General features: G+C 40.3%; 3 protein-coding genes across 3 annotated transcripts; 1 reads left to right on the top strand and 2 right to left on the bottom strand.

Annotated features, from left to right (window-relative positions):
• Window positions 1-1,382: 1,382 nt before the first annotated feature.
• On the bottom strand, window positions 1,383-4,920 carry si:dkeyp-51f12.3 (uncharacterized protein LOC107988041 homolog). Its single transcript, XM_036522888.1, has 3 exons — window positions 4,872-4,920; window positions 3,153-3,452; window positions 1,383-1,794 (listed from the first exon to the last, which is right to left on the bottom strand). The coding sequence occupies exons 2-3, from the start codon at window positions 3,401-3,403 to the stop codon at window positions 1,620-1,622; spliced, it is 426 nt and encodes a 141-aa protein (XP_036378781.1). The 5' UTR covers window positions 3,404-3,452; window positions 4,872-4,920; the 3' UTR covers window positions 1,383-1,619.
• A 3,853-nt stretch (window positions 4,921-8,773) lies between these two features.
• Window positions 8,774-14,205, bottom strand: si:dkeyp-51f12.2 (uncharacterized protein LOC100151460 homolog). Its single transcript, XM_036522887.1, has 2 exons — window positions 13,666-14,205; window positions 8,774-9,358 (listed from the first exon to the last, which is right to left on the bottom strand). Exons 1-2 carry the CDS (start codon window positions 13,935-13,937, stop codon window positions 9,118-9,120), a joined length of 513 nt encoding a protein of 170 aa, XP_036378780.1. The 5' UTR covers window positions 13,938-14,205; the 3' UTR covers window positions 8,774-9,117.
• A 928-nt stretch (window positions 14,206-15,133) lies between these two features.
• dhcr24 (24-dehydrocholesterol reductase) lies at window positions 15,134-25,957 on the top strand. The gene is made up of 9 exons (XM_036521918.1): window positions 15,134-15,638; window positions 18,101-18,256; window positions 19,005-19,110; window positions 20,129-20,247; window positions 21,267-21,530; window positions 21,814-21,957; window positions 24,320-24,517; window positions 25,132-25,310; window positions 25,482-25,957. The coding sequence occupies exons 1-9, from the start codon at window positions 15,408-15,410 to the stop codon at window positions 25,633-25,635; spliced, it is 1,551 nt and encodes a 516-aa protein (XP_036377811.1). The 5' UTR covers window positions 15,134-15,407; the 3' UTR covers window positions 25,636-25,957.
• Window positions 25,958-26,392: the final 435 nt, after the last annotated feature.

The raw sequence follows: 26,392 nt of genomic DNA, 5'->3' as shown, positions 1-26,392 counted from the left end.
AAAAAAGTTTGCGCTAGCCACTAGTCATGGCTAACTGAATACAAACTGTAAGAATACACTTTAAACAGTGCAAGTAAGTAATCAGTAATCAAGTGAAAGCATGTGAATGTCTAGTGTCATAAAAACAGCCTCATAAAGCAAGTAAGTATCTACAAACAATGTACTCTCACTACATACAAAGTATTTGGCTAACTAGTTAATTATATGGCATGGTTCTGAATACAAGACAAACTTATTATGAGAACAAAGAAAACATAAACTTCATAAACTCCATTAATACAGTTACATATAAACTTGTCAGTTTGGCATATATAACAAGATGCATTTACATACAAGTATAGCCTATATTTCCAGGAGTCACTAGGTAGTGGGACACCAATAAGAACAGGTGCCAAAACAAAATGAATATTATAGATCAAAAATGCCAAAGCCATAACGACACCTTTTGCAATACATTATAATACATACAATATATACATAATAGCACAATTTCAAGAAAATACTTGAATTCCAAATTTCAATTTTTTTTTTCAAATACTTAAAAACTGCACATATTGAACATGAATTATTCATATTAGCAAATGCAAAAAATGCTTTTTCTTGCATGAATCTCACTTTGGATAAGAAACTATATTAAACAAAAACAAAAAAGTGCACTTGAAGAATTTTCCATTCATACAAGAGTGATTAATTTCCCAGCTGTCTGAACAACAGAGTAATAACTAATAGACAATCTATATTAGACACTACTGTGATTAAGTCAGTGTGACTATCCACAAAGTCTAGTGTTCCCCATTTTAAAAATAACATTCTGTAATGTCTGAGAACCTGATAACTGATGAACTGCACTGCTCAAAGGATCATGTCCAGACAGAAAATATTCATAAATGCATCAAGGTAAAATAAAACCTGAGTTTCCATGGTTCTCTGACCTGAACAGACTTGAAGTATTATGAGTTTCCTCTGCTTTTTTTGGTTCTCTAGAATACTCCTGAGTGGTTTCTGCTGTTGTCTGGGAGGTAGAAATAAGGCATAAACAATCATGATGACAGCTGGTATACGAACATTAGGTTTTACAGTTTCATCTCGTATAAACGAAATGATCGTGGGAATTTGAGTTTGAATGTGGTATCATATGCTCAAGCCTCAAACTGAACAACAACTGCCATCAAGTGAATGGAGTACACTCTACATTCCCTTTTACTGACTGTCCCATGTAGTCCTATTAACCAGGGTTTGCCAACAAAGGTCTGATCACATCCTTATTTTTCCTTCTTCCTCAGTTGTGTATTACCGAATAGAAATTCTTAAATAGGATGAAAACTCAAAGGTCACTTGATTGCGATTCTAAATGATCCGCTTCCCCCTGTAGGCTTTAAAAAAAAGCAGCAGCATTCTGTCCCCTAACAACGGGCACTTTTCATCAGCTACCAGCTGACCCTCAGTTGGCAAATACAATTCTAGATCCACATTGGAACCATCCTCTTTTTATGGGTTCGTAAGGTACTTTTTATTAGTCCTAAATTCCAAAGGAAGTGTGCCGTTTCCAATAAACTGCGTCCAAGCACAATAAAAAGGGTAAAGGCACCATCTTGAGCTATGACAGGCCGGCAGAAGGGTCAGGGTTGCTGGACATCGCTGAGGGTACTCTTCATGACTGTCTCATAAGAGGGTGGAGGCTCCATGGTCCAGGGCAGGGGGGTCACTGGGACGCTCTGCAAACCGGGACTTGGTGGGGGAGGTCTCGAGGTCGCTCTGTCTTCTGAGACAGCTCTGCGAATCCTGTCCAGCCTCCTGGAGGACAACAACTAATTTTACTGCAAGCATGAATTTTCCATCTGACACATCTGAATGAAAAATATGAATTATAACAGGAAATTCAACCTCAAAGTTGAGGAATGTTCAATTAGCTGCCCTCTCTCTTCACTGCTGCCTACCGCTAATAGCTTCTTTGAATAGAGTGTCAGCTTTGAGGAGCACAGTTGATGAAGTCATATGAATGATGAAGTCTTTTTAGATAAGCATTCAATAACATGGAATGGAACTGACATTTGATTTTTGGTTTTAATACTGTGATGCACAGCCAACAGGATGTACACAGGAAACTGGCTTGTCAGTTTTCTTGATAACTTCAGAGAAAGATTGCAACCCTGTCAAAACTGAGGAGATTATTCTTGTTTCAAACTGCGTTTGTCACTGAAATGTGTTTTTTTTTTTATCTGAAAGAAGGGACTCTGTTTCCCAGCCCACTGACTTTGTGAGTCACTTTGCATTGAAACAATGTGTTTATTCAACTCACACGAACAGCCTCCCTGATGAAATCTCAACCACATGCTCCTCTGATCACTCCAACATGCTCACCAGCCAAACAGGCACTTGGACCTGACCATAGGAAAGCTTCTGTTTCCTATTAGCATTGTTTTTTTTATCTTAAAATGTGCCCTACTCTGACTAAAGTTTGACAGTCACCCATCTATTGCTGCTCAAGTCCTTGCCAAATTTGAGATCCCTTCGAAGACATACTATATAAGAACCAGATCCTAGCTCCGCCTGCTGCCTCTCTCTTCACTCAACTCAGCTGAAAAAAGGGGAAGGAGGCATGTAGTCACTTCAGTGGCCCACTCGTTGTCATGTGGTTGTTGAAGTCCTCAGTCTACTTATAGGCAGCAGTTTCTGGAAATTTTTTCCTGGTGTCTTCGATCAGTCACCTCTTGACGATTTTTAAACTCTCACAACACTTCTTTGAAAAACAAATGACAGTGACTTCCCTGTATTCCCAGGCAGCCTCAGTCTTGTTAGACAGTTAACAGTTCTAGTGTGTAATCTAAACTATAGTGACAATCATAGATTATAAACAGGGAGTCTTGTCTTGTCTTCCAAGGAAGTAAGCAGACCCTGTGTCCCCCCTCCCTCCAGGGCTTCATCCTTGACCTATTTCTATAATCAGAACATTCATTACTTCCCTTTCGCCCTTACTTCAACATCGTAAGCATTTGAGAACAGACAGATGCCATTGATAGAGCACATCCACAGCACGACATTCCACCTTCAATTGCCCATCAACTTACAAATTTACTTTGTCATACCAATCTTTAAGCCTCTGCTGACAATTTCACCCGTACCCCAACATGTATTTCACAGTTGGACTGTACCTCTGAATGATGATGGCCTGATTGTGGCTGTAGGATGTCCCTGTGCGAGAATGCAGCAAGAAGTGACCTGGGATAGCCACGTGGTGTGATTTCATTGCCATGAACACCCCCAGCAGCAGCAGGAAGAATCCTACCAGGATCAGCCCCAAGCCGAACCAGAACAACATCTGGGTAACGCACAGGAACATCAAGCCCCCCACTGTCATGAGGAGGATGCCCAGTGACAGCACGCTGCCATGGGGGGAAGGCATCGCTCCTTTGGGCTTCACAGGGGCCACGGTTTGGCTGTTAGCCAATCTCCTGGAGAGAATCAGAGGCACAACATCACTCCAACAGAATCTGCCTGTCAGCTCACATGTGGAATCGCTGGTGTGAGCGACAGCAGGCAGGCAAGCGATAACAAACAAAAGAACATCAGCAATGTCACAACCGAGAGGTTTAGTATTGGCTAAATCATGCTTAGGCAACAGCAAGAAATTCTTTGAAATATCCCAATCATTTTGAGCTTAACTTCACAATGCCTTCGATTCTAATTCAATGTATCTGCTCAGCAAATATGCTCTAAATGCCCTGTATTTTTGTTAAGCTCTCTCTATGCATTCATAAAACGGTTTATTTGTGTGGTCAAGCCTCTGAAAGATCATCACGTGTGTGTCTGTAAGAGAAGTGACTCAAGAATCAGTTCCGTAACAGAATTTTAATTTTATATATATAGTATGTTCTTATGGAAAAAACAAAAGTTTAGACTTTTAAACGGGATCTTTACTTGTCACAGCAACGTCCTTATTCACGGATTATTGCGTATTCAAACAAAAAATTTAGTAAATTCAATATGGAGTGCTGGATTGATCACAAAATGTGCAGTTACGAACCACAAAAAATTCGTCATATCTCAATGGTGACAGAAATTAGCACGAAAAAGGTAGCAATGTATGACATTGAAAGTGATTCTTTTCAGAACGTCACCTTTAATTAATAACACATTGGCCACCAGCAAAGCAATCTCAGAACGTTAAAATAATGTTTTTAATTTCATGGCAACATACATTCAAAGGCAAAAACTACTGAGGAATTCTCTGCCCAAAATACATACCTGAGGACTAGGCAAGTATAAATACGTTTCGATCCTACCTGGACTTGAACGCGGTACCCGTGTCCAACGAAGTTATCGACTATATAGGACTAAGACTATATAGGTTACAGTATCTAACGGGATTTTAAAATAGTGAGTGTCATTTTCTTCTTTTCCTCGTCCTCTTCTTTAAAAGTTTTTATATGTCTTTAGAAAAGGATGCTAATTAAAAAAACAGAATAAATACAACGCAGAAAAGAGTGAGCGAGCTATAAACAGAACTATAACAGTATGAGTTCAGTCGAGTCAGTACCTACAGAATTCTACTTTTACAATTAACAGAGTGCAAAACTGTCGCAGCAAAACTGCGGCATGTGTTATCATGAATCAAGGTATGAGCATGGCGATGGATTCAAAGTCATTGTATTTAAAGAAAAAAACACTGGACACCGCCCGTCTTCGTAAATCCCGTGGAATACTTCTGAGAGGAAGTCGGTTCAAACAGTCCTTTAGCCACGAGAGGAAGAGGGTGGCAGATGGAGAGATAAGTATTGTGAGGCATTGGGGTTGGTTTATGATACCCTCATCAAACACCACCAAGAGCTTTGCGAGTTTTGTTAAGTAAGATTATTAGGAAATAAAATTACCTCAGCGACGTTCAAGAAAATCCCGTGTCTGGAAAAAACATGTTTTCTTCAAAATGCATCAAAATTGTTAACGTTACAGAACCTCCAGCGTCTCTTTGCTTGCAGTAAAGTGCAGCTAGCCAGTATCAAGCTCCGCGAAGCTGGCAATTGTTGCTGGCAACAATTAGTAGCTTCCGGTTCCGGTTTTTCAAAATAAAAGTCGGGAAAGCTTAAGTTCGTGAGATCAATTCTAATCCTAAATATTACTAAAAACTTCCCATAAAATTAGGTTTCTTTGAAAACAAAAAAAAGTAAAACAATGTAAAGGGTGAATGGAAAAAAATCAATCTGGCTAAAGCCTGATGAATATATTAAAGTGAATGAATCCACTCCTCCTAGATATGGCAATAATCAAGTCCCTCAGCTGTCTTGTCCAGGATGTAGTGTTGTTGCATACATGGACAATATAACAACACTGACACCACTGCACCATGCACCAAGTGGTTACTTGGAAAGCTGCAGGATAACATTGAGTGGGCCAGAATGAAAATCAAACCCAGGAAGTCACAAAGCATCTCCAAAGTCAAGGGAATGCTTACGGACGTAAAGGTCTTCATCGGTGATGACCCGATTCCAACTGTGTCCGAACAGCATGTCAGCAGCAAGGCTTGGTAGATGGTACAACACCAGCCTTACAGACAAAAAAACAGGTGCAGCAACCGAAACAATGTATCATAAATGCTCCAAAGTGAGACTACAGATGACACTAAAGGACTCCCGTGATCAGACCATCAGCGATGCTGCACAGACCTTAGCAACTGGGCGGAAGCCTCTTTAGAGTTTCAGATTACTTCTGCAGCAATGCCACATAACGATTGACGGCAAAGAACAAGATGACTGAACCGTTGTTGCACTGTCTTCTGTTGGTGGGAGAGTTCCCACTCACAGTCTGCCTGAGACCACCATGTCATCCCCTGTCCACCTCACTGGCCTCACTTTTTTTTATTTCCCTCTGTAAAATCCACCATAACAAATAAATTAATTTGTAAAATTTGAATTTGGCTCTAGAACTTATGATATCCTTACTATAACCTTCACTCTTTTATTTTGAAAAACTGGAACCGGAAGCTTCAAGTTGTTATCAACAGAGAGTTAACTCAAAAGCGTATACGAAAGCTATAGACATCCATTGTGCTATTATCTAGTTTATATAGCTACACCGGCTGTTTTTTGCGGCAAAATACAGCAAAAACAAGTTAATCTCATTTTTTCTCTCTTTCGTTGATTAAATGTTATATAAATATTAAATGTCAATTAGCTAGCTTGCTTCTGCTGAACTACTAACCACGAGAAATGTCTATTTTTTCAGAAATTGCTTGTTACAAACATCGTGTTTAGTAGTAGTCATTCAGTGGCTGAAAATTGTACTGGTTTCTACGTGTACTTGTATTAATAATTAAAATACTGAACATGTGAGTTTATTTTTTATTGTCTCAAAACAGCATGAAAGTCCAGACAGATGAAGTGCCATAGCCTACATATTGGTATTACGTCACATGTACAGAGAAACAAGGTTATGTCAGCAGAGTACATTGTAAAATACTACAACTTACATGACTGCAATGAAAGATTTACCACTAAAACAAAAGCAAATAAAAAAAATGACAAAGCCTGCAGCATTTTTATGTTATTTTTTAAATGCTAATAAACGAGACTACAATTTGTGAAACAAATCCCCTCAGGAAAAAGTATTGACTAAACAAATGATTTTACTTTAATAAATCATACTGCATAAATAAATACGCAACCCTTGTTACATTCATTTCCATTCAATTCAGTTTAGCCGCATAAAGTGTATGGCTAATCCATGGTCATTGTTTCTTCACCACAGAGGTCCCTGAGGCTTTCCATTAAAAAGCAGAGTGAGTTGTTTGTGACATAAATGCTCTCAAAAGTCACTTGAACAAACAAATCCATGATATTTTCCAGATCCATTTTCCATTAATTCAAAATTTCAATGGCTGTAGTTTGACACAGTTATGTGTCATTTGGTCATTTCATGGAACCAACCTCTACAAATAGGCTACTGGTATGCAGTTACTTTTTGGTAGGTGACCATCTGAAAACAAATAAAGTAGATGATACTCATAGACTGGTGGGTGATGTCATTTCTTTTTGGTGTTGCAATAATACAAATATATTTCATTTCTCTTTTGAACTCAAATACTTTTCCTAGTAGAAAGCAGTAACAGGTTAAGTCTGAGAATAATTTTCTTGGTAAGCCCAGAGGTCCAAAATAAATGTTAATATCATGTCCCATTTAAGGGAAATTACATGTCAGCTGATATAAAATCAATTGGTCCATTCTTAACGTGTGTGTGTAAAAATAATTTCAAAGAACTTTGGGACATTTGTGTCATTGTGAGCCCGTTGGCCATCTGTGGGGCCAAATAATTAGTGAATTACACTGACACTTACAAAGGAATGGCATATGTTTGAAAGAGCTGAAAAACCAGCACATGAATATCATACATAAATCTGGAGACATCATTATATTTAGCAAAATAATGCACACAAATGAATTATCTGCATTATTTATTATGCCTGCATTCTTCAGAGGATGCTTATATACATGTGCTCATTGGGATATTGATCTCTTTCTTACGTTCAAACACTGGAGAAAATCAAATAACTGATTCATGAGAGGAAGTGGAATTGCTTCACTGGAAACATTACTATCATATCTGTGCTGTTTCTTAACCCGTGGGAGGGTCAACATCAAGTTTGTACCATATTTGGGATACAGCAAAGTTAAGGATGTAAAGCAATAACCTGACAATATAGTCTGATTTCATCAAATTATTTTTAAGATACTCATTTCAACTATACATCAACCACAGACAAAGATATGCCTACGTCAAGGTCAGGTATGCAGTCCCAGATTAACTCTTACCACTTGTATTGACTGATAAGGTGTTCACTCAGTCATTTCTTCAACTGGCAATCAGCATGTTTTCTATTACAATTTCAATGGGGTACATTCAAGAGTAGATATTTTAAATCATTTTCATATACAATTACTCAAGCAAATCTCTTAATAATTACAAATCGGGTATTTTGAATTCTAACCAAGGTTAAATGTTAATGATCATATCAGCAGTACTGTTGCATTACTGTTGCGGTACTGTTCTACTTGTCACATTAAGGACTTCACTCATTTACTAACAGTCAGTTTATGTTAATTTAATACTTAATTTAATGTGTCAAAATGAAAGGCAGCTTGTGGTACACTGAATGATAATTGCACTTTTTTTGTTTTCCCTGGAAAGTTCATGCATGCGTAATTTGGTTACACTCACCTGGCAGTGCACATCGACTCTTAATCAGTTATTCACCTCTTTGGTAAAGTGATTGAAAGTTTCATAGCTTATGGAAACTCTACAATGGGGTAGGCAACCTTGGTCCTAGAGTGCTGGACATACATCTGTTTTATACCACCCAATGACTTATTTGCATAATTAAATCAGTAATGGTTCAACATCACAACAGGTTACCTGTTTCTTTAGGTATTTTCACCATTCAGAGAACCTTTTATCATACAGAATCATTTCACTCTGGGAGGGGCTACCTACCCCTACTCTACAATAAGATTCTGTAAACTGTATGAGGTAACATATGCCTTTTAAAGGCAGCTAACTATGTCTCATGCTATGTATATATTAAAGCTTTTTTATATCTATATACAGGTCTTTGGAAATAAGCAATATACACGAAGCGTTTTCATCTTGGAGCTAGAGCCTCCAAAGCAACACAACCTCACACCCCTGAGGCACTTTGTGCTTGAACTATGTCAGTTACAGTTCTTAAACTTCTCCCTCTCTCTCTCTCCAAATGAATTTGGTAATTTGCATTAACCAGCGGGGAGCTCCTTGCAATTTCTAAAATAAAAGCATACCAGAAGTCAAACTTCAGACAGCAAACAGATGTTTCAAAACCATAACTCGTACCTCCAAAGCTTTTTACATTGTCTGCCAGTCATTTTGTGCTCCAAGATAATGAGAGGCTTTGGGATTAGGGAGTGAAGGTGTTCCAAGGGTCTTTACGACATTTGTTGAGGTGATGAGAAGGAGGAGAGGAACAGCAGTAGGATTGCCCAGCTTTGAGTCTGATCTCAGGAGAAAAAGGAGTGCAGAAAAGTGAGGCTGATCTTGTGGGAGAGAAAGGAATGGAGGGCAGGTGTCACACAGAATGCGGATGGGGAAGACTGTTACACTTCAAAACTGATCTCTCGAGAGCGGCAGAAAAGAGGCTCTGTGGGCAGCAGTGTGTCAGAATAGCTGCGGCGCAGGTGTGTGGAGCTTCTGGTGGTTTTGATGGCCACTTCATAGGGAGGTGGGGGTTCCAGGTCCCAGTGAGGCGGCCGCCCTGGAGAGTTGAAAAAGCTGGGGTCTGCGGGGGGATAGTCGAATTCCTCTCCATAAACTCCATGCCTTTGGCTCTCCAGTGTCCTACAGAGATACATGACAGGAATCTTGAATGGGAAATACTGTCCTGATAAATACTTCCACAACAGTGCAAGTATCTTTTGGTGTTCTTATAAGGACTGTGTATACATAAAACCTTACATATATTTTTTTGTTTAATTACATAACACTCAAAAAGAGGACAAAAACCAGAAAGCAGTGGACCTCAATAGCCTTTGGACCCTGATTGTGAAGCTGTCCTTCTAGATTTGTAGAGCAAAGCAAAATGCAAGCAACGGAACAATGAATTATGTGCCACTGTATAAAATATTAATATGCACTTATGTGGGCTAAGGGTAACTGAGAACACATTTATATGAGTGCAGCGAAGGGCAAGAGCAGTTACTGCACTTGGCCTCGAACCCGCGTCTATAGGATACCACACATGCGACTTTGACCGCGACACTAAAGAGCCAGGCTCGTTGGGATTGCAGTCAGAGCGCATACTCAACTGTAGTGATGGCACTCCATCACACTGCCCCCCCCCCCCTTCGGGACGCGCGCCCATGCGCTTCACACAACATGGCGTCCCTCACGCATTCTCCTGCCGTACTTCTCCCATCCCAGGGTGCCCCACTCACCAGTGCTTCACCCATCTCTGGGGTCCCTCACACCGTGCCTTACCCATCTCTGGGGTGCCTCACACACCGGGGTCAACCAAACCTGGGGGTCCCTCATACGGCTCACACACCAGGCACACCTCCGATGGCCTCGCGGCAAGTCATCCCACCGCTGACACCATTTGTAGCGAAGGGCGAGAGCAGTTACCACACCCAGCCTCGAACCCTACAGGGTTATCACACATGCGACAGTGTGATGGAGAGCCGTCACTACGGTTGAGTATGCGCTCTGAATGCCATACCAAAGAGCCTGGCTCTTTGGCGTTGCGGTCAAAGTAGCATGTTTGGTACTCCGTAGACCCGGGTTTGAGGCTGGGTGGGGTGACTGCTCTCGCCTTTCGCTACAATGAGGTTAAATCAACTACACTCAAGCTGTCATAATAGTAGCGCACAGACATAAATATAAGCAGCATGCAATTATAATTGTGAGAAAAAGTTTGTGAACACTTTGGAATTACCTGCATTAATTGCTCCTAAAATGTGGTCTGATCTTCATCTAAATCACAATAATATATAAAGACAATCTGTTTAAACAAATACATACAAACAATTGTGTGTTTTCATTAAACACAGTCTAGGCTGGAAAAAGTATACAAGCCTCTAGGACAGTGTTTCCCAAACCTCTCCTGGAGGACCCCTTGTCTTGCATATTTTAGATCTCTCCATAAGTTGATCATTTTAATCAGCTGTGTTGGAGCAGGGAGATATCTATGCAGGACAAGGGGTCCTCCAGGAGAGGTTTGGGAGATGCTAGGATAATGACTTCTGTGCAAGGGGATAATTGGAATCAGGTGTTCCAATGTATGAAATGACAATCAGGTGTGGGTCAGAGCCCCCCCCCCATCCTATTAAAAACCCCACAGGTTGGTTAATAAGAGAGTCTGTGCTTCACAACAGAGATCTGTTGAAATGAAACATATTCTGATCAAAAGAGAGGACTTCAGAAGAGCTGTTGAGGCTCATATGGCTAGAAAGTGCTACAAAAGTATTTCTAAAGAATTGAGCCTCCAACAATCCAGAATCAGACAGATAGTGGAAGAAATTCAGTATTCTTGCTACTCTCCCTTGGAGTAGGTGTCATGTAAAGATTGCTGAAAAGAGGTGACAAAGAACTCTAGGGTAAGTTAAGGATCAGCAGGCATCTTGAACTTGCTAATGACTGTGTTCATGTTCTCCTACCTCTGGTATTTGATGATTATTTTATGTGTAGTATTGTGATGTATTTTGATACTGTATACTGTTGTATTGTAGTATACTTGGTTTCTGTAAGATTGCACAAATTAACTTGTGATAGGCAGGGGCGGAGTCGATGGCTCATTGCAGAGGGGGCGAGGACCTGTAGTGGGCCCTTATACAGCCTATTAGGCTGTATGGAGATGCAAGATAGATTGAAGGAAGGGCGGAATGGAGAGATGTGGATTGCAATGAGGTGTGCTATTGCGTGAGGCCATTTTTAAATACCGCGGCTCCATCAGCAGTAACGACGATGGAACATAAAACGACAGACGGCGATCACCTAGTTCCTATACTTTGGGACTTGAACAGAGGGCGTCATTTTCCTGTTTGTACACTTACACAAGGATACTGGACAGCGAATAAAGTTTTCTGTAACTGTGTCTCTGCTCATTCAAAATAAATATCACGGCGAGAAACTTAGCTGGGGGTTGGTCAAACCATTACGCCCTCAGTCTGACTTTTTTTTTTTTTGCCACAACCAAGACACACAACACTTTATTCAAAATATTCAACTAAACAACAAAAATGCATGTTCAGTCAGGCAGATTGGGCCCAACCCTCTGCTCCCCCTGCTCACTCTGCTACAGGTGGCTGGGTTTGAATAGTGTTATGCTCACACTCCCTAGTATGGGAGTGTTGTTAGCCTGGTCTGATACTGTTGCTCATTTTAAATTGAATGGATACACTTATGTTCTATTTGCTGGAAGTTGCTCTGGCTAAGAGTCTGCTAAATGCATGGAATGTATTCAATCCCCCCCCCCCCCCCCCCCCCCCCCAAAAAAAAAAAAAATCCTGCCTATCAAGGTTTTCAAAGGCCACCTGGATGTTTCACAGCACTACTATGACACAGCACTACTATGTTCTGTGGACAGATGCGGCAGAAGTTGAACTTTTTGGCAAAAAGATACAATTGCTGGAGCAAAATTCAGTACACCGAAATGTCATCCCAACTGAACCATGGTAGAGGGAGCGTCATGATTTGGGGCTGCTTTACTGCCTCAGGGCCTGGGCAGCTTGCAATCATTGAGAGAACAATGAATACCAAATTGTATCAAAGTTCTACAGCAGAATATCAAAGTAACTGTCTGTGATCTGGAGCGTAATAGAAGTTGGGTCATGCAGTATGATGTTGACCCTAAATGAAGAACTAAGTCTACAACAAAATAGTGTAAACAGAGCAAAGATCAAATTCTAAACTGGTGCAGTCAGAGTCCTGACCTTAACCTTATTGAAAGGCTCATTTCAGGTCATGCCAGAGCATTTCATGTAATACATCCCAAAATTACCAATGAGCTGAAACAGTTCTGTAATGAGGAATGGTTCAAAATGCATCCTAACCATTGTGAAGGTCTGATCAACAGCTACAGGAAAGTTTGTTAACTGTTGGAACCTCCTTTAGCAACAGTAATTAAATCTAAAGGTTTACAGCCCAGAGTGTGAATGTTTAAACTGTGTGTTCAATAAAGGCATGAAGAAGTACAATTTATTGTGTGGTATTTGTTTAATCAGATTGTTCTTATCTATTATGACTTGGATGAAGATCAGACTACATTTCAGGAGCAGTGAATGCAGGTAATTCTGAAAGGTTCACAAATTTTTAGGTTAAGGTTAGTCCTAATAAAACCATTTTAATTGTGAAATATTTCACAATTAATAAATTAATAAAGCCTAATTAAAATTGTCTTTTGAAATAAATCCACCAACGGTGTTCCCTTGAAATGATTATTATTGAGAGGTTTAAGAGGCATTCATGTTATCTTGTGAAGAACCCCAGAAATTATTTAGAGTGCGCGCTATGACAATGTTAAATAACGTGTAACTGACTGTGGATCAGACTGCAATAAAACCATAAATTCCCAGCGTATTAATACAAATATTATGGAGATATGTGTACGCTTAAAAAGATAGTGACAACAAAGCTGGCGTTAAAATGCACAGGTTCTGTAAAATTGGCTTACTCTCCTGTGCAAAATTGCTCACGTTCAGCGGTTACAACGCGTGTGCTGTCATATTATACGGGTTAGACATCATTTGAATCGCAAAACTTTACTTAATTTTCAAGGTGTTGTATCCGAGGTACTGTATAATCAAGCACAAAGAAACATTTGCAATTGATAAACCCAGGACTGGAAGTTCCAAAAGGCGATAGAGAACGATTTGCAATATTTATAGTTAATACCCTGAAGCCACACAAAGATAGCAATGCTGGCAGAGAAACAGAACATCAATATCAGAAAGATAAACATTGTGTGGTAATAGCATAAGGATTTTTCATTCTGCCGTCCCACATTTAAAGGGAATGATCTGTTCACAAGAAACTTTTAAATCACCTCTTACAGATAAGTCTCTGCTTGAACCATAGTGTCTTAAACTATATTACTCAATTACGCACTCTTTGCGAGTGGATTCTGAAAGCAGACAATGCGTACTACCAACCTTTGGAACAGAACCGACTGGGACTCGGGAAAATGATTACCGGGCGGAGGGGCAAAGAGGACATGGCTGTAATCGTTGCTGTAAGAGCCAGAGTTGCTTTTCCCATTCATAGCCCAGAAAAGTCCCAGGATCAACAGCACAGCACCAAGCACAACACAGCACAAACTAAATGCCTGTAGCCTGCCGTGGCTGGACGTTAGGAAAGCAGTTGCCCCACCAGTGGCAATAAGAAATACCCCAATAAATACAGCCCCATGATGCAAGGAAGGCATTGTCCTCCAAGAATCCGGTGCTGGACAGCGCTTGCTGTGGAACTGCCGTTATCTGCAAGGTGCGGTCGGCATGGGTCACAATTCCATGAGTAGGCTATTCGCCTCCAAGGCAAAATAAAGTTTAAACGCAGTGGGTTCGACAGATTTGTTGTTATTATTATTAGTAGTAGTATCTTTATGTATAGAGAAAAATACCAATGGACCAGTGGCCAATGGCTAAAAATGTTTAATTCTCTTTCTTCTAAACCAGAGCAGAAAATCTTATGGCAAAAAGAGGAAACTTGGTGTAAAGAAGAAAAAATACTTTTTCATTTTGTATGATTCCTGTATTTCCTGTTCCCTGCATTTCGATGGAAATCAAAAGTATGATGGTCCCAGTTTCTTCTCTTAACAGCTGTTCTCCCTTAACACAAATTAGATTTTTATGTAAATTAAATTCGGTGCAACATTTTAGAATCCCAATGACAGATCTCCTTCGAAAAAAATATTTAATGACTGATAAGGAAAGTCTTGTCAATTATAAAAACTATGAGAAGCATAATCTTGGCGGCGCTTCACTGCACGAAAGAGAAAAAATAGGCGTTGTTCCTGTGCTTGCTTCATGTTGATTGTCCGGACTGCTCTGTTGAAAAACAAAAAAAAAAAAAGCTATTGCCTCACTGTGAATTTGTTGTGTTGTGTGGTGTCTGTATTGATGCCCCGCCCTTCGGACGCCTATGTTAGAAAGCTGCATAAAGCAAAAAAAACCTTCATATCATATGTCATATTTAAGTTGCCTATGCCCAATGGCCATATGCATATTCTAGCACGTGTTAGGGTTTACTATTGTGTAGCACTGTTTTTTCCTCGTTGTGTGGAGCAAACATGATGGTATGGGCCGTATCAATGTCTTAAGGCGGTATGCATGGAAAAGCTCCAAGAAAGTTTTTAATATGAAACAAAAAAATATCCCGCCCTTTTTGAGGTAAGCTCAGTGCAAATGTGGCCTCCTTTGAGTATACTGTACGTTACTTAATACTGTTTTACAATCATGAAGCCATAGCGCCCGGGTGAATGGTGTGACTGTCTGTTCCCTTTGCGATTGGCTAAAGCTTTCATACGCACCAGCTCGAGTCACCCGAATTGGCGAGTCTTTAGCCAATCGTGAAGGTCGGAGGTGGGCAACGCTGTCAAACAGGCTGGTCTTGGCGTGCAAAATTAAGGTGTTAAATTATGTGGTTTGTCGTTGTGAGGTTTTAACCGCCTTAGTTTTCTTACATGCAACTAATTAAGCGTTGTTCAAAGTGAGTGTACATTTTGATATAGATATCAGATACTGGGAAGACGTATTGCATTGTAAGCAAGGACAGCACAGTGTACGGACTCTTGAGATTTGTGCAATTGTGTACAGCTAGCTAGCTCGTAATCCTAAATAAAATCAGGCAGTTGGCTGTTTTACTTAGATCACTATATTGTAGCATACAAGAGAAAATGGACCCGTTATTATATCTTGCGGGCTTGGTTTCGTTGTTTTTGGTGTGGGTAAAAGTTAAAGGTTTAGATTACGTGATAATTAATCAGAGGTGGATATTCGTTTGCCTATTCCTCTTGCCTTTGTCCGTGATATTCGATGTGTATTATTACCTGCGAGCCTGGATTATATTCAAGATGTGCTCAGCGCCAAAGCAGCATGATCAGCGAGTCCGAGACATACAGAGGCAGGTAAGAGGACGCAAAAGGTTCTCAAAAAGATTCCAAGATAAAGATGTTATACGTGAGTATTATCGAATCGGTTAACTTATGATACTTAATCAAGTGTCAGGTGCGCCTCGTGTCTTCGTGTTAAAGCAGTCTACCTGCACCTTGCGGTGTTCTGTATTGGTTGTCAAAGTGGCTGTTCCCCCACGAGAGCCTGTTGGTGTTAAAATAACTACTTGCACTCCTCTTTCCTCTTGGAAAGTCAGAGCCGATTTAGAATTTTTATCCTGCTGGAATGCCGTAAACATTTTAAAAAGCATGCTTCTTAGGCAAGTGTTTTACTTGCATTTCATCTAATTAGGTAGCAGGTTAGCAGATTGAAACGACCCATTAAAACTGAAAAGAAAACGTTGCAAATCTTGGACTAGTTTCATACTACAGCAACACATTGTCATCACAGGTTAAATTTGGGTATGAATTTGTTATTCTTTGGATAAATAGGATATTTTTGAATTGAAGTAGTATTCTGTCTGGATCACCCCGTAGAAGAGGCCATTAATACTACGTCTGGTCTCTATGCCTATGCTATTTAGGATACCGGTGAGAAGGGATTTGTCGTATTTCCGGGTAACACTTAAGGTGCACTAAATTTATTATATGTTTAAAAATATAATACTGTAATATACTTATGTATTATATGTTACAATATATTTGATTCTACATGTAATATTTATAATACTATAATATACTTAGGTTTAAAAAGGAACTGCATTATCAGTATGATAAACCAACATGCAGGTTTATCACTATATCACTGAATTTCATTCAGATAATAAAAATACTTGGCATGAAGCAGGACTTTGAAAACACAAAAGTATTTTCAAATATAGTGCCTTACAGAGACATTGCATCAGGGTTAAGGAATTGTGTGTATGTAAATGTGAAGTATTCATTTGGCATGGTGCTCCCATTAGCTTTAGCTACTGAGTCTTTGTAAGTGCTGTGTGCTGATGCATGAGGAGCATTCTCAGGCTTATCAGCTGCCCTTGCTGAGTGACACCAAAATGTGATAGTGGCCTGACACGCCCCCCTGTGCTTTGGCTGGGCTGTGCTGTCACTGAGTAGGTGTTGATCTGGGAGAGTGGGTGTGCAGTGAGGATTTGGGGCAGGTGGTCTATGTGGGTCAGTTGAATGGTGTGGATCTGGGAGAGTGGCTTTGTGATTCTGGGACTGGAACTGTGGGTTCACTTTATGGATTTCAAGGTGCTTGGTGTGGTGTTGGGTTGAGGAAGGGGGTCACTGGATTGGTTTTAGGTCAGCATAGATGTAGGGCTGTGGATACATTATTGAGAGTGTGAGTATGGGGCTTAGCGGTTACTGTGTGTTTCTGGAGGAATGTGCTGTATTGGTCTGGAGGATGGTAGTGTTTCTGGGTGAGTGTGCAGTGTTGGTCTGGAGGATGGTAGTGTTTCTGGGTGAGTCTGCAGTGTTGGTCTTGGCTGGTTGTGTTCCTGGGTGAGTGTGCAGTGTTGGTCTCAGGGTTGGTTGTGTTTCTGGGTGAGTGTGTTATGTTGATCTGGAGGATGGTTGTGTTTCTGGGTGAGCATGATGTGTTGGTCTGGAGGGTGGCTTCAGCTCCGTGCTGTGTGGTGGGTTTCATTGTCTGGGGGGATAAAGAGCCTGGCACTGGGAGCCGGCAGCCTATTGTCAAGCTCTGCTGAGACGTAAAATCCACCTTACGTCACCGCCTCAATCTAAGTTTGGCACATTTTCTTCTTTAATTAGGCGTGTTTCCTCTCCTACTTTCATCCTCCCCTTCTTTGCCCCTCTGTTTATGCAGCAGAGCTCTATTTTAATGAGGACAAAGATTATGGATTTGGTGAATTTTATGGAATGCATGGAAACCTTAAAACCCTTTTAGGCAAAGTTGAATTAGCAGAACAACTTTTATCATAAGATGACACACTGACAGCTCAGCTACTCAACAAAACAAACCAACTACAGAATTTGCAAAGAGCCAAACGTATTGTGTGAGAAGGCACCATTCATACTTATGAATAGTGTAATTATGCTGTAATACTCTTAACAACAACTAATTTAGTTTTGTATATATCATCATTACAAGAATTTCAAGCAATTAGAATATTCTTGATATTGCAGTGTGATGCTGGATTTAATTTTAAGCAAATTCTGCAAAATCAGCACTAGGTGCCATTTTAGGCACTGGACTTTTGGGTCTCAGTTCCAAGGAAAATATGACGGTTTCTTTTTTGTGTAACTAAAATCTACAATGTATGTAAATAATGTAATCACTGCTCAGATCAGTTTAATTGGACTCATACAATATTATCTAGATTACAAGTACTCTAGGCCTAGACTTTGCCTGATTGCCTGCGTCAGACTCTCCTCGTGTATCAAAAGCCGATCTATGCTGCATGCAGCATTTTGGATCTGCTGATTTGGCTTTGTTTCTGGCATGGTTTCAGGTTCGAGAGTGGAAAGATGAGGGTGGAAAGACGTACATGTGCACAGGCCGCCCAGGCTGGCTTACAGTGTCACTTCGGGTGGGGAAGTACAAGAAGACCCACAAGAACATCATGATCAACATGATGGACATACTGGAGGTTGACACAAAGCGACAGGTGAGACATTGACCAGAACGATATTCAGGCTTCCTCCATAGGTTCCCATTGTGCTGATTATCCAAGTGTTATCTTCCATACAAATAATCACGAATTTACTTGTACTAAGTAAGCACAAGCTTAATTAACCCCTTTGTCATGACATAATGTGCATCATAATTGTTAAGCTGCAACCAGCAACCAGGGATTCTAAATGTTGTAACATTTTTTTCAAAGCTGGGAGTGAGAAGATAGAGCAGACAGAAACATGGTAAAGCACAATGTATTTTATTTGTGACATGAGGTAATAAATAAATTCTCATACATTGAGAGCATTATTTCCCTCTTTTCACTTTACACATGCACCTTCTCACTGACACTCATCTGATAGGGTGGCCTCAAGACTTTGTGATTGTGAGGGGGAGATATCTTTGTAGATAATCTGGGATATTGGATACATAAGGATGAGCAGAGCAGGGTCAAACACAAATCCACTGATTTACCTTGAGTTTCTAAGGATTAGACATGTGGAGGTGTGGTGCAGTGCATTGGTGTGGATTAGCTTTGTCTGAAGCAATAATGGAAAAACTAAATGTTAGCTAAAGCTGCTTACTGATCTCTCTAATTGTGTAATAAGTGTTTTTGCTGTAAAGGCTGAGGATGTACACGTGTATTGCAGTAAAGTTGTCCATAATTTCATGCTTTTGTGTGTGCTGTGTGTGTATGTGTACAGTATTTGATGAACATTTACAACATTTCAATCCCAAAGGTAGTGCGTGTTGAACCTCTTGTTAACATGGGTCAGGTGACTGCTCTTCTCAACTCCATTGGGTGGACTCTTCCAGTGTTACCAGAACTGGATGACCTCACTGTGGGTATGTACTGTATCTGTATCTTCGCATTCCAGCCAAGGGCAAGACACAGGAGCATTATCTTGGATTTGACTAACCTCACAATTCCCCAAAATACATCCATGCTACATTTAGCTATAACACTATGTCAGACAAACAATATTGACACAGTTCTTTGTGAATCTATATTCTCACCCTCTGTAGGAAATTAAATGTACATATTCATGTTTTGAGGAAACTTTCAAAAAAAAGACACCACACTTACAAATTGTGGATGTATCTCTTCGTGGTTGAATCAATGCTTAGACCAAATGCAATTACAGACACAGCTGGCACGGAAATGGCTGTGGTTCAGAAACATTTCCTGGATCAGTTTCCCAAATGCTTTCTAGATTCCAGACAATGAGGCGATCAACAACTTAATGCATTGCAGTTACACAGCTACAAATTCATTTGGAGGTCTGTCGAGAGTTACCCCTGAAAGCACATGTAAAGTGAGAATGCTCAGTTCATTGTAGTTTAAACTGTTTACCCAAGCAATATTATTCTTTTGCTAACGCACCTATTATTTTGGATGTTTTTTACAGTTATTGATTTTCCACCTTGCATTCCAGAAGGAGATTAAATAAAATTGTAAAAAAAAACAGTAACTTAAAGGATTTAGGATATCAAAGTGTGTTTATACAGTAAGGTTTTTTTGAGTGGTGTATGGCTGGTAACACTATAGCTTGTCTGTCTTTTGGAAATGACTATATTTTTAACGTTCATGATGCCATTCAGTTGATAATATTTCTTCTCCTTTTCAACATGAATAGCCTGATGTTGGAGTTTTGGTTTGCAGATATTTACAGTCAGCTAGGCTGAAAGTAACTATAATATAGGCAATTAACATTTTGTCATATTTCATGACCAGTTGCTAATCGTAATTCACAACCTCTTAAAAGGGAAATGCGTTATAGAGTATAATCAAAGGGTCTTTATCAGTCTTCCCTGTTCACTGTGTCTGTTCTGCCCTGATTGCCATACTCTCTGTGCCCATCAGGGGGATTGATCATGGGCACAGGCATTGAGTCGTCCTCCCACATCTACGGCCTCTTCCAGCATATCTGTGTGGCCTATGAGCTTGTCCTGGCTGATGGTAGCCTCGTTCGCTGTACTTCAGTGAGTAACCTCCACCCAGGATCATTTGTGTATGTGCATGTGTATGTGTGTATGTGCATGTGTTTGTGTATGTATAGCTGGGTAAGAGAGATTCTGTGCATTTAAATATACTTGTGTACTGCACATTCCAGTGGTAAAGTTATTCTAGAAAATGACAACCATGTTGTGCCTTACAAAATTTGGTTTTAGTAGCATTTACACACATTTTTCTTGGAAAGAATGATATGGACGTGAGTAATTAAAACGTAATTAAAGAGGCCATTGAAACAGATGCATGAACATAAAGGATATACCATGGTGGTGCCAGACTTGTTCAAAACTTAGGAGGTTTCAACGAATAACCTAGCTACACCCAAATACAATCTTCAGCAATTACACAGCTTTTACTGGATGAGGAAAACTTACTACTTACAGTGCTGTTTTTAACAAGAGGCCCACAATCTGTAATAATCCCAGGGGAGGTCTTATTTACTGAAGTGACAGTGTGTTGCAGTTTCTGCCATTTGAATGACTTCAAGGTTCATTAACTATCACTGCTGGGATGACACGAGCCAACAGGCAATCCCAGATAATGGGAAGCTGGTGGCTCAGCTACCCAGCGCTGAACAACGCACACTTTGTCCTCCACTCTCCACTCCATACAGGAGGTCTTGTCTTAGCACAGTCAGTCCCCTGTGCCGCTGGGGGGCTGTGGGCATGGAACCTCTTTTTGGCTGCACGCGTGCACTCGTTATCCTATCCCAGACACAGGGTGTCTAGGTCACGCTACTGTCTATGCTTTGTAAGATGGGTAGTGAAGATTTAGCAGGTGCTCTGTGTGGCTAGAATTTCTTTGTGCTCGAATATCAAAATGCTGCATCACAGCGTAGCGCAACATTTCAAAATGACATCTTAACTTAATGCTATATGGAAACTATTATCAGTTGTTGTTAGAGGAACATGTGCTTGTGAGTGTGTGATATGTATGTGTGCTGTGGGAGGACGCTTCCCTCACCAGGCTCCAACACTATGTGTCACAGAAGGAGAACTCCGACCTGTTTTACGCTGTGCCGTGGTCCTGCGGAACGCTGGGCTTCCTGGTTGCGGCGGAGATCCGCATCATCCCGGCGCGGGCCTGGGTTAAGATGAGATACGAGCCAGTGCGTGGCCTGGACGCCATCTGCCAGCGCTTCGCCGAGGAGTCCGCCAACAAGGAGAACCAGTTTGTGGAGGGGCTGCAGTATTCATTGGACGAGGCCGTGATCATGACTGGGGTAATGACTGATGTGGCGGAACCAGACAAGGTGAGAAGTTGGGAGCATTTATGGGATATAGGATAGAGGATTTCCTGAACTGTGACAAAAAAGTCGTGTAAATAAAAATTGGTTATAAAAATGTAAACATTATTGCTGTTATTTTTCACACAAACGTCTTGGTTATTGGTGGTCTTTAATTAATGAAATCTGAAATGGAAGGCTACAGTGGAATGATTGTTAGTATTGGTATGCACTGTATTTGTTATTGAGCCATACATCCGGGTGACGGACTCTCCCTGCAAACCAACCGTTGTACCGCTCTCCGTCTCAGATCAACCGCATCGGCTGCTACTACAAGCCCTGGTTCTTCAAGCATGTGGAGAACTTTCTGAGGGAGAACCGCAGCGCTGTGGAGTACATCCCACTGCGCCACTACTACCACCGCCACACACGCAGTATCTTCTGGGAGCTGCAGGTAAGACCTCCTACGCTAGAGGCAGAAATAAAGCAGGATGGCCTCTCCCACAGCTTAACACCTGCAGGCTGGTATTTTAAAGACACTCGTCAGACTGTTTTATTGTAGGTGAAACACTGAGATCACACAGTTAATGGAAAAGTCAGGGATGGGGTGTTTTTCAGCTTTTGTGTAATTGTACTAATAATAAGCCACTTCATGACCTTTTAGCATTGTTTTTGAGGAACAAATGGGTGATAAGATTAAGCATTAAGGGGCAGATCAGATGATGGTGTATATTAATATGCACACTGTGCTGTAGTCTCATCTCAAACTCATCTGGTGCTCTCAGCTTCAGTATGTCTGGTGCCAGCATCTGTCAGCAGTCTAACTCCAAGAGCAGATAAACCAGTGTTGCATTTTTATCTGTAATGCCTCAATGATGGAGTCTGTCTGCAACAAGGAATCCATAAAATCTACTTTTAAACATGGCTGTCAGCATTTAAAATCACTCTTTATAGCTTTCCTTCATAAAGATGTCTCCTGATACTACTTCTCCACAGGGCTTTGGTTCAGCATGTTAAATCTCTTAGACTTTTAACAGAATCATAACGAACAGCAGCCTGACAAAGTATCGATATTTTTGACCTGGGGAAGATATATCGATATTTTTGACCTGGGGAAGATTAAGTAGTTATTATTAGATTTAAATAACAGGACAGAGCTGCTCACATAAATCTCAGCACAATGATGTGACGTGAAACTCTTGAAACATCATTTTGGTAATAAGCACATTGCAACTTCATCACACTTACTTATAGTTTTTCAATGACTATATTTACATCTTTATATGCATGCAATGTTCCAGATAATGGTCCTTATCCTGGTTTATGACCTTAATCCATGTAAGATGTCTATAAACTAATTATTCTGTTTGAGGGAATGGCTCAGAAGATACACACTTTTTCATTATCATATGTTGTTTTTTAGTACTTTTGAAAAATAACTTTTTGCAACCAACTGTCACCTTGTCACTGTCAAAAATATGAGCTTTTTAGTTATTGAACTAGCTAGTAAGTGAATTATGACCCAAGATTCTTTACCAGGTTAAACATGTGCAGATGCAAACTTACAGGGGAAATATCTCACATGAGTTGTTTACTTGACTCTATATTTAAGAAAAGAGTATCCAAATCAGAATACTGGTTTATCAGGTTATGATTATCCAAATAAGGTGTTTTGTTTTTGTTTTTGCATGCCATAGTCAGAATACTTGAGTATCCTGGTTATCATCAGAGTACTAATGTACATGTAAACATAGGGTTGGATAGAGTGAACGGGTTAATAACTACCTGGATTTAACAAGGATGCCAATTTTCTATTAATAAAATAACACTGAATTGCATTGAACAGTAATGCAAAATTCATTTCATCATGTAATGAATGTAATGTGTGTGTGTGTGTATATTATGTATATTATAATATAATATTATGTATACATTACATTCATTACATGATGAAATGAATTTTGCATTACTGTTCAATGCAATTCAGTGTTATTTTATTAAAAGAGATAATATTAATAATATAATATATATAATAATCTATAAATTATTGTGACTAGGAGTAAATGCGATTGTCTTCCAAGGTAACTGAAACATCAACTCCTTTATAATCAATTATGGTTATGGTGTTTGTTTCAGAAGTACAATAATGGGGGTAGGGGGGACTGATAAAAACCTGGAGTGGATTTGATGGCAAGAAATTTCCACACCCAGCTACTCACTGGGATTTTCACTTCCGCTATCCATCAGTTGGCTGATGACACAGTATGTGTACAGCACGTGTATACAAGAACTTTATTTACATGCCCATCATTTTTTTTGTACATTTTCTTGTTGGGATGCATTAGCTAATATCCTTTCCTGTGTCTCTCACTGCATTAGACAACTGACGCACAAGAATCCTAATATCCTGCTGCTTACATCGTCTCCTTTGCAGCACTTTACCCCCACCCCCCACTGCCCCAGCACATTTCTCAGCATTAGATCTGCTAATGCCTCATTTGACCGCCATTAGCACCAAGGAAATCAAGTGCGGTCTGGTAATTGTACCTTTCCTCCACTGAAAATTGCATTATAAATTATGCAGATTGTTTTTGACTGGACTTGTGCAGGCAAAGGGGGTATCTTAATGTTGCAACGTTTTAATGCTTCCTGATATTTTATCTTCTGTAATCATGTCAGATCCCCCCCTCCCCTCCCCCCCATCCCATTCCAACTCACCAAGACCATAATGGTGAAAGCTCGCACTCGAAAAAGCTGCCACTGGGGAAAATGGGCGTCACAGTGCCTGATTGGGCCGGACTGTTTGTGTGTTTCAGGACATTATCCCGTTCGGAAACAACCCATTTTTTCGGTATTTGTTTGGCTGGATGGTACCGCCCAAGATCTCCCTGCTGAAGCTGACCCAGGGGGAGACCATCCGCAGGCTGTACGAACAGCACCACGTGGTGCAGGACATGCTTGTTCCCATGAAGCACATGCAGAGTGCCATCTCCTGTTTCCACAACGACATACACGTAAGAGCTGCCCCACCCTGTGAGCAGAGGGTTGTTAGCCATAGTCTGCAGCCAGACACATGATGTTCAGTCCACCTTCTTACTTTAATTTTTCCTCTTTTCCACTTCAATGTTTTTATGCATCTTGGAACAAACACCTTCACTGTCTGAAGGCACTCAAGAGCCCCTTCATTCCACTTTGTTCCACTATGAAATTAATGTGGGGCAGTGATATTTTTCTGTTATATCAGCCTAATCTCTATGATGTTTTTTTGTGTGTATCACTTTTTATTATGCACATTTTTAGATGGAGTCAATCAGTTAAATCACCACATGAAGAAAGACATCAATGGCAATGCTCAAGAGTTTACTCATATTTAAGCATACACTGCCTCTTCTAATTTAATTTAATTTTGTATGTGTATAATAATACTGTACTTCCCTGACAATGATGTATAAAAGTACCTTACATCCTCCATTAATGCACTGTTGAAAAATATCTTTAGACGCTTTAGACTACAGGCTTTGGACACATAACCCCTGTGTACCTTCCGCTTGTGGCTGATTATTTGATGTTGTTGATGTGATGTAGGCATGGGGGCTGTTGGTAACAGGACTGCTGTGGGTGCTTTCAGGTGTACCCCTTGTGGCTGTGCCCCTTTGTGTTGCCGAGCCAGCCTGGCATGGTCCACCCAAAAGGTGACGAGGATGAGCTATATGTGGACATTGGTGCCTATGGAGAGCCCAAGGTCAAGCATTTCCAGGCCCGCGCCTCCACGCGGCAGCTGGAGAAGTTTGTGAGAGAAGTTCATGGGTAAGAGAACCATATACACACCTATACATGCAACTCGCCTACACACGCTAACCATGCACACTGTCACTGTTTGGTATATGTCAGCAACAGAAGGACATTATTTGGGATTTTCCCTCAATTTTAGATACGTACTGTAAGTGCTCTAATTATGATTCAACAATTTTCCTTTAGATTCCAGATGCTGTATGCAGATGTGTACATGGACCGACAGGAATTCTGGGAAATGTTTGATGGCACCCTGTACCACAAGTTAAGAGAAGAGCTGGAATGCAAAGCAGCTTTTCCTGAAGTCTACGACAAAATCTGCAAATCTGCCCGACACTGACACATTGCTGACAGAAACTTACAAAAGTACTTTCATCTTAAAAAAACAGCACTGCATATTTTTACTACCCTCTTAATTAAATAATTTCATGTGGGACAGTGAGGTAGAAATAAAAATCAATCATACAATTTTTACAGCACTACCAGGATACTTGTAGCCCTGAAAAATTATACAACACTTTAAACTGCATAGGTGACACTTTGACAAATTTGACAAATTTTTGGTTTACAACAAACAGAACCAGGCCCAAATTAAAACCGTCTGGTATCAAATAAGTGGAAGTATCGTTCTGAAGTACAGCTAAACTACTGAAGTACTGATCTTTAAGCATACAGATCAATCTTAGTATGGACTCTTCTTTGTTCTCTTTTGTAAATCTCCATGCTCTCAGAAAAGACAGTTTTCCATTGTGTATGTTAATTAGGTAAAACAGGAAATGGTTAAATGTACTCATATGTTTATTTTTTCCATTATGCTAAAAATAACTTTGAAATGTTAAGATGAAATTTCATCAGTATGTCGTCCACTTTTAAAATGAGCCTGGCTCCATTATTCCAAATACTTGCACATGCACGTAACCATTGCACAGATCAAGGCCTGTCTGAGCCTAATGACCAACCATTGATCCACATTAAAAGCACACTGCACATTGAAATAGCTATACATTTGTTTACCACATTAAGAGCTGAGATTAGTCCGATGTCATTTTTACATTCAGCTAGTACATGAATTAGTTAACTACATGTTTCCTAACATT

Source organism: Megalops cyprinoides, chromosome 2 (assembly GCF_013368585.1).
Source record: "Megalops cyprinoides isolate fMegCyp1 chromosome 2, fMegCyp1.pri, whole genome shotgun sequence".
NCBI lineage: Eukaryota > Metazoa > Chordata > Actinopteri > Elopiformes > Megalopidae > Megalops > Megalops cyprinoides.
Note: the sequence above shows the minus strand (reverse complement) of the source record. Positions and strands in the feature narration are given on the sequence as shown.

Excerpts from the sequence above, each read along its gene's own strand:
- si:dkeyp-51f12.3 (XM_036522888.1), bottom strand. The coding sequence starts at position 3,403 with ATGCCTTCCCCCCATGGCAGCGTGCTGTCACTGGGCATCCTCCTCATG. Across the intron at positions 1,795-3,152 it reads CAGGCCATCATCATTCAGAG|GAGGCTGGACAGGATTCGCA; the intron begins GTACAGTCCAAC and ends GTTGTCCTCCAG.
- si:dkeyp-51f12.2 (XM_036522887.1), bottom strand. The coding sequence starts at position 13,937 with ATGCCTTCCTTGCATCATGGGGCTGTATTTATTGGGGTATTTCTTATT. Across the intron at positions 9,359-13,665 it reads CAGTCGGTTCTGTTCCAAAG|GACACTGGAGAGCCAAAGGC; the intron begins GTTGGTAGTACG and ends GTATCTCTGTAG.
- dhcr24 (XM_036521918.1), top strand. The coding sequence starts at position 15,408 with ATGGACCCGTTATTATATCTTGCGGGCTTGGTTTCGTTGTTTTTGGTG. Across the intron at positions 19,111-20,128 it reads ACTGGATGACCTCACTGTGG|GGGGATTGATCATGGGCACA; the intron begins GTATGTACTGTA and ends TGTGCCCATCAG. Across the intron at positions 20,248-21,266 it reads GCCTCGTTCGCTGTACTTCA|AAGGAGAACTCCGACCTGTT; the intron begins GTGAGTAACCTC and ends TATGTGTCACAG.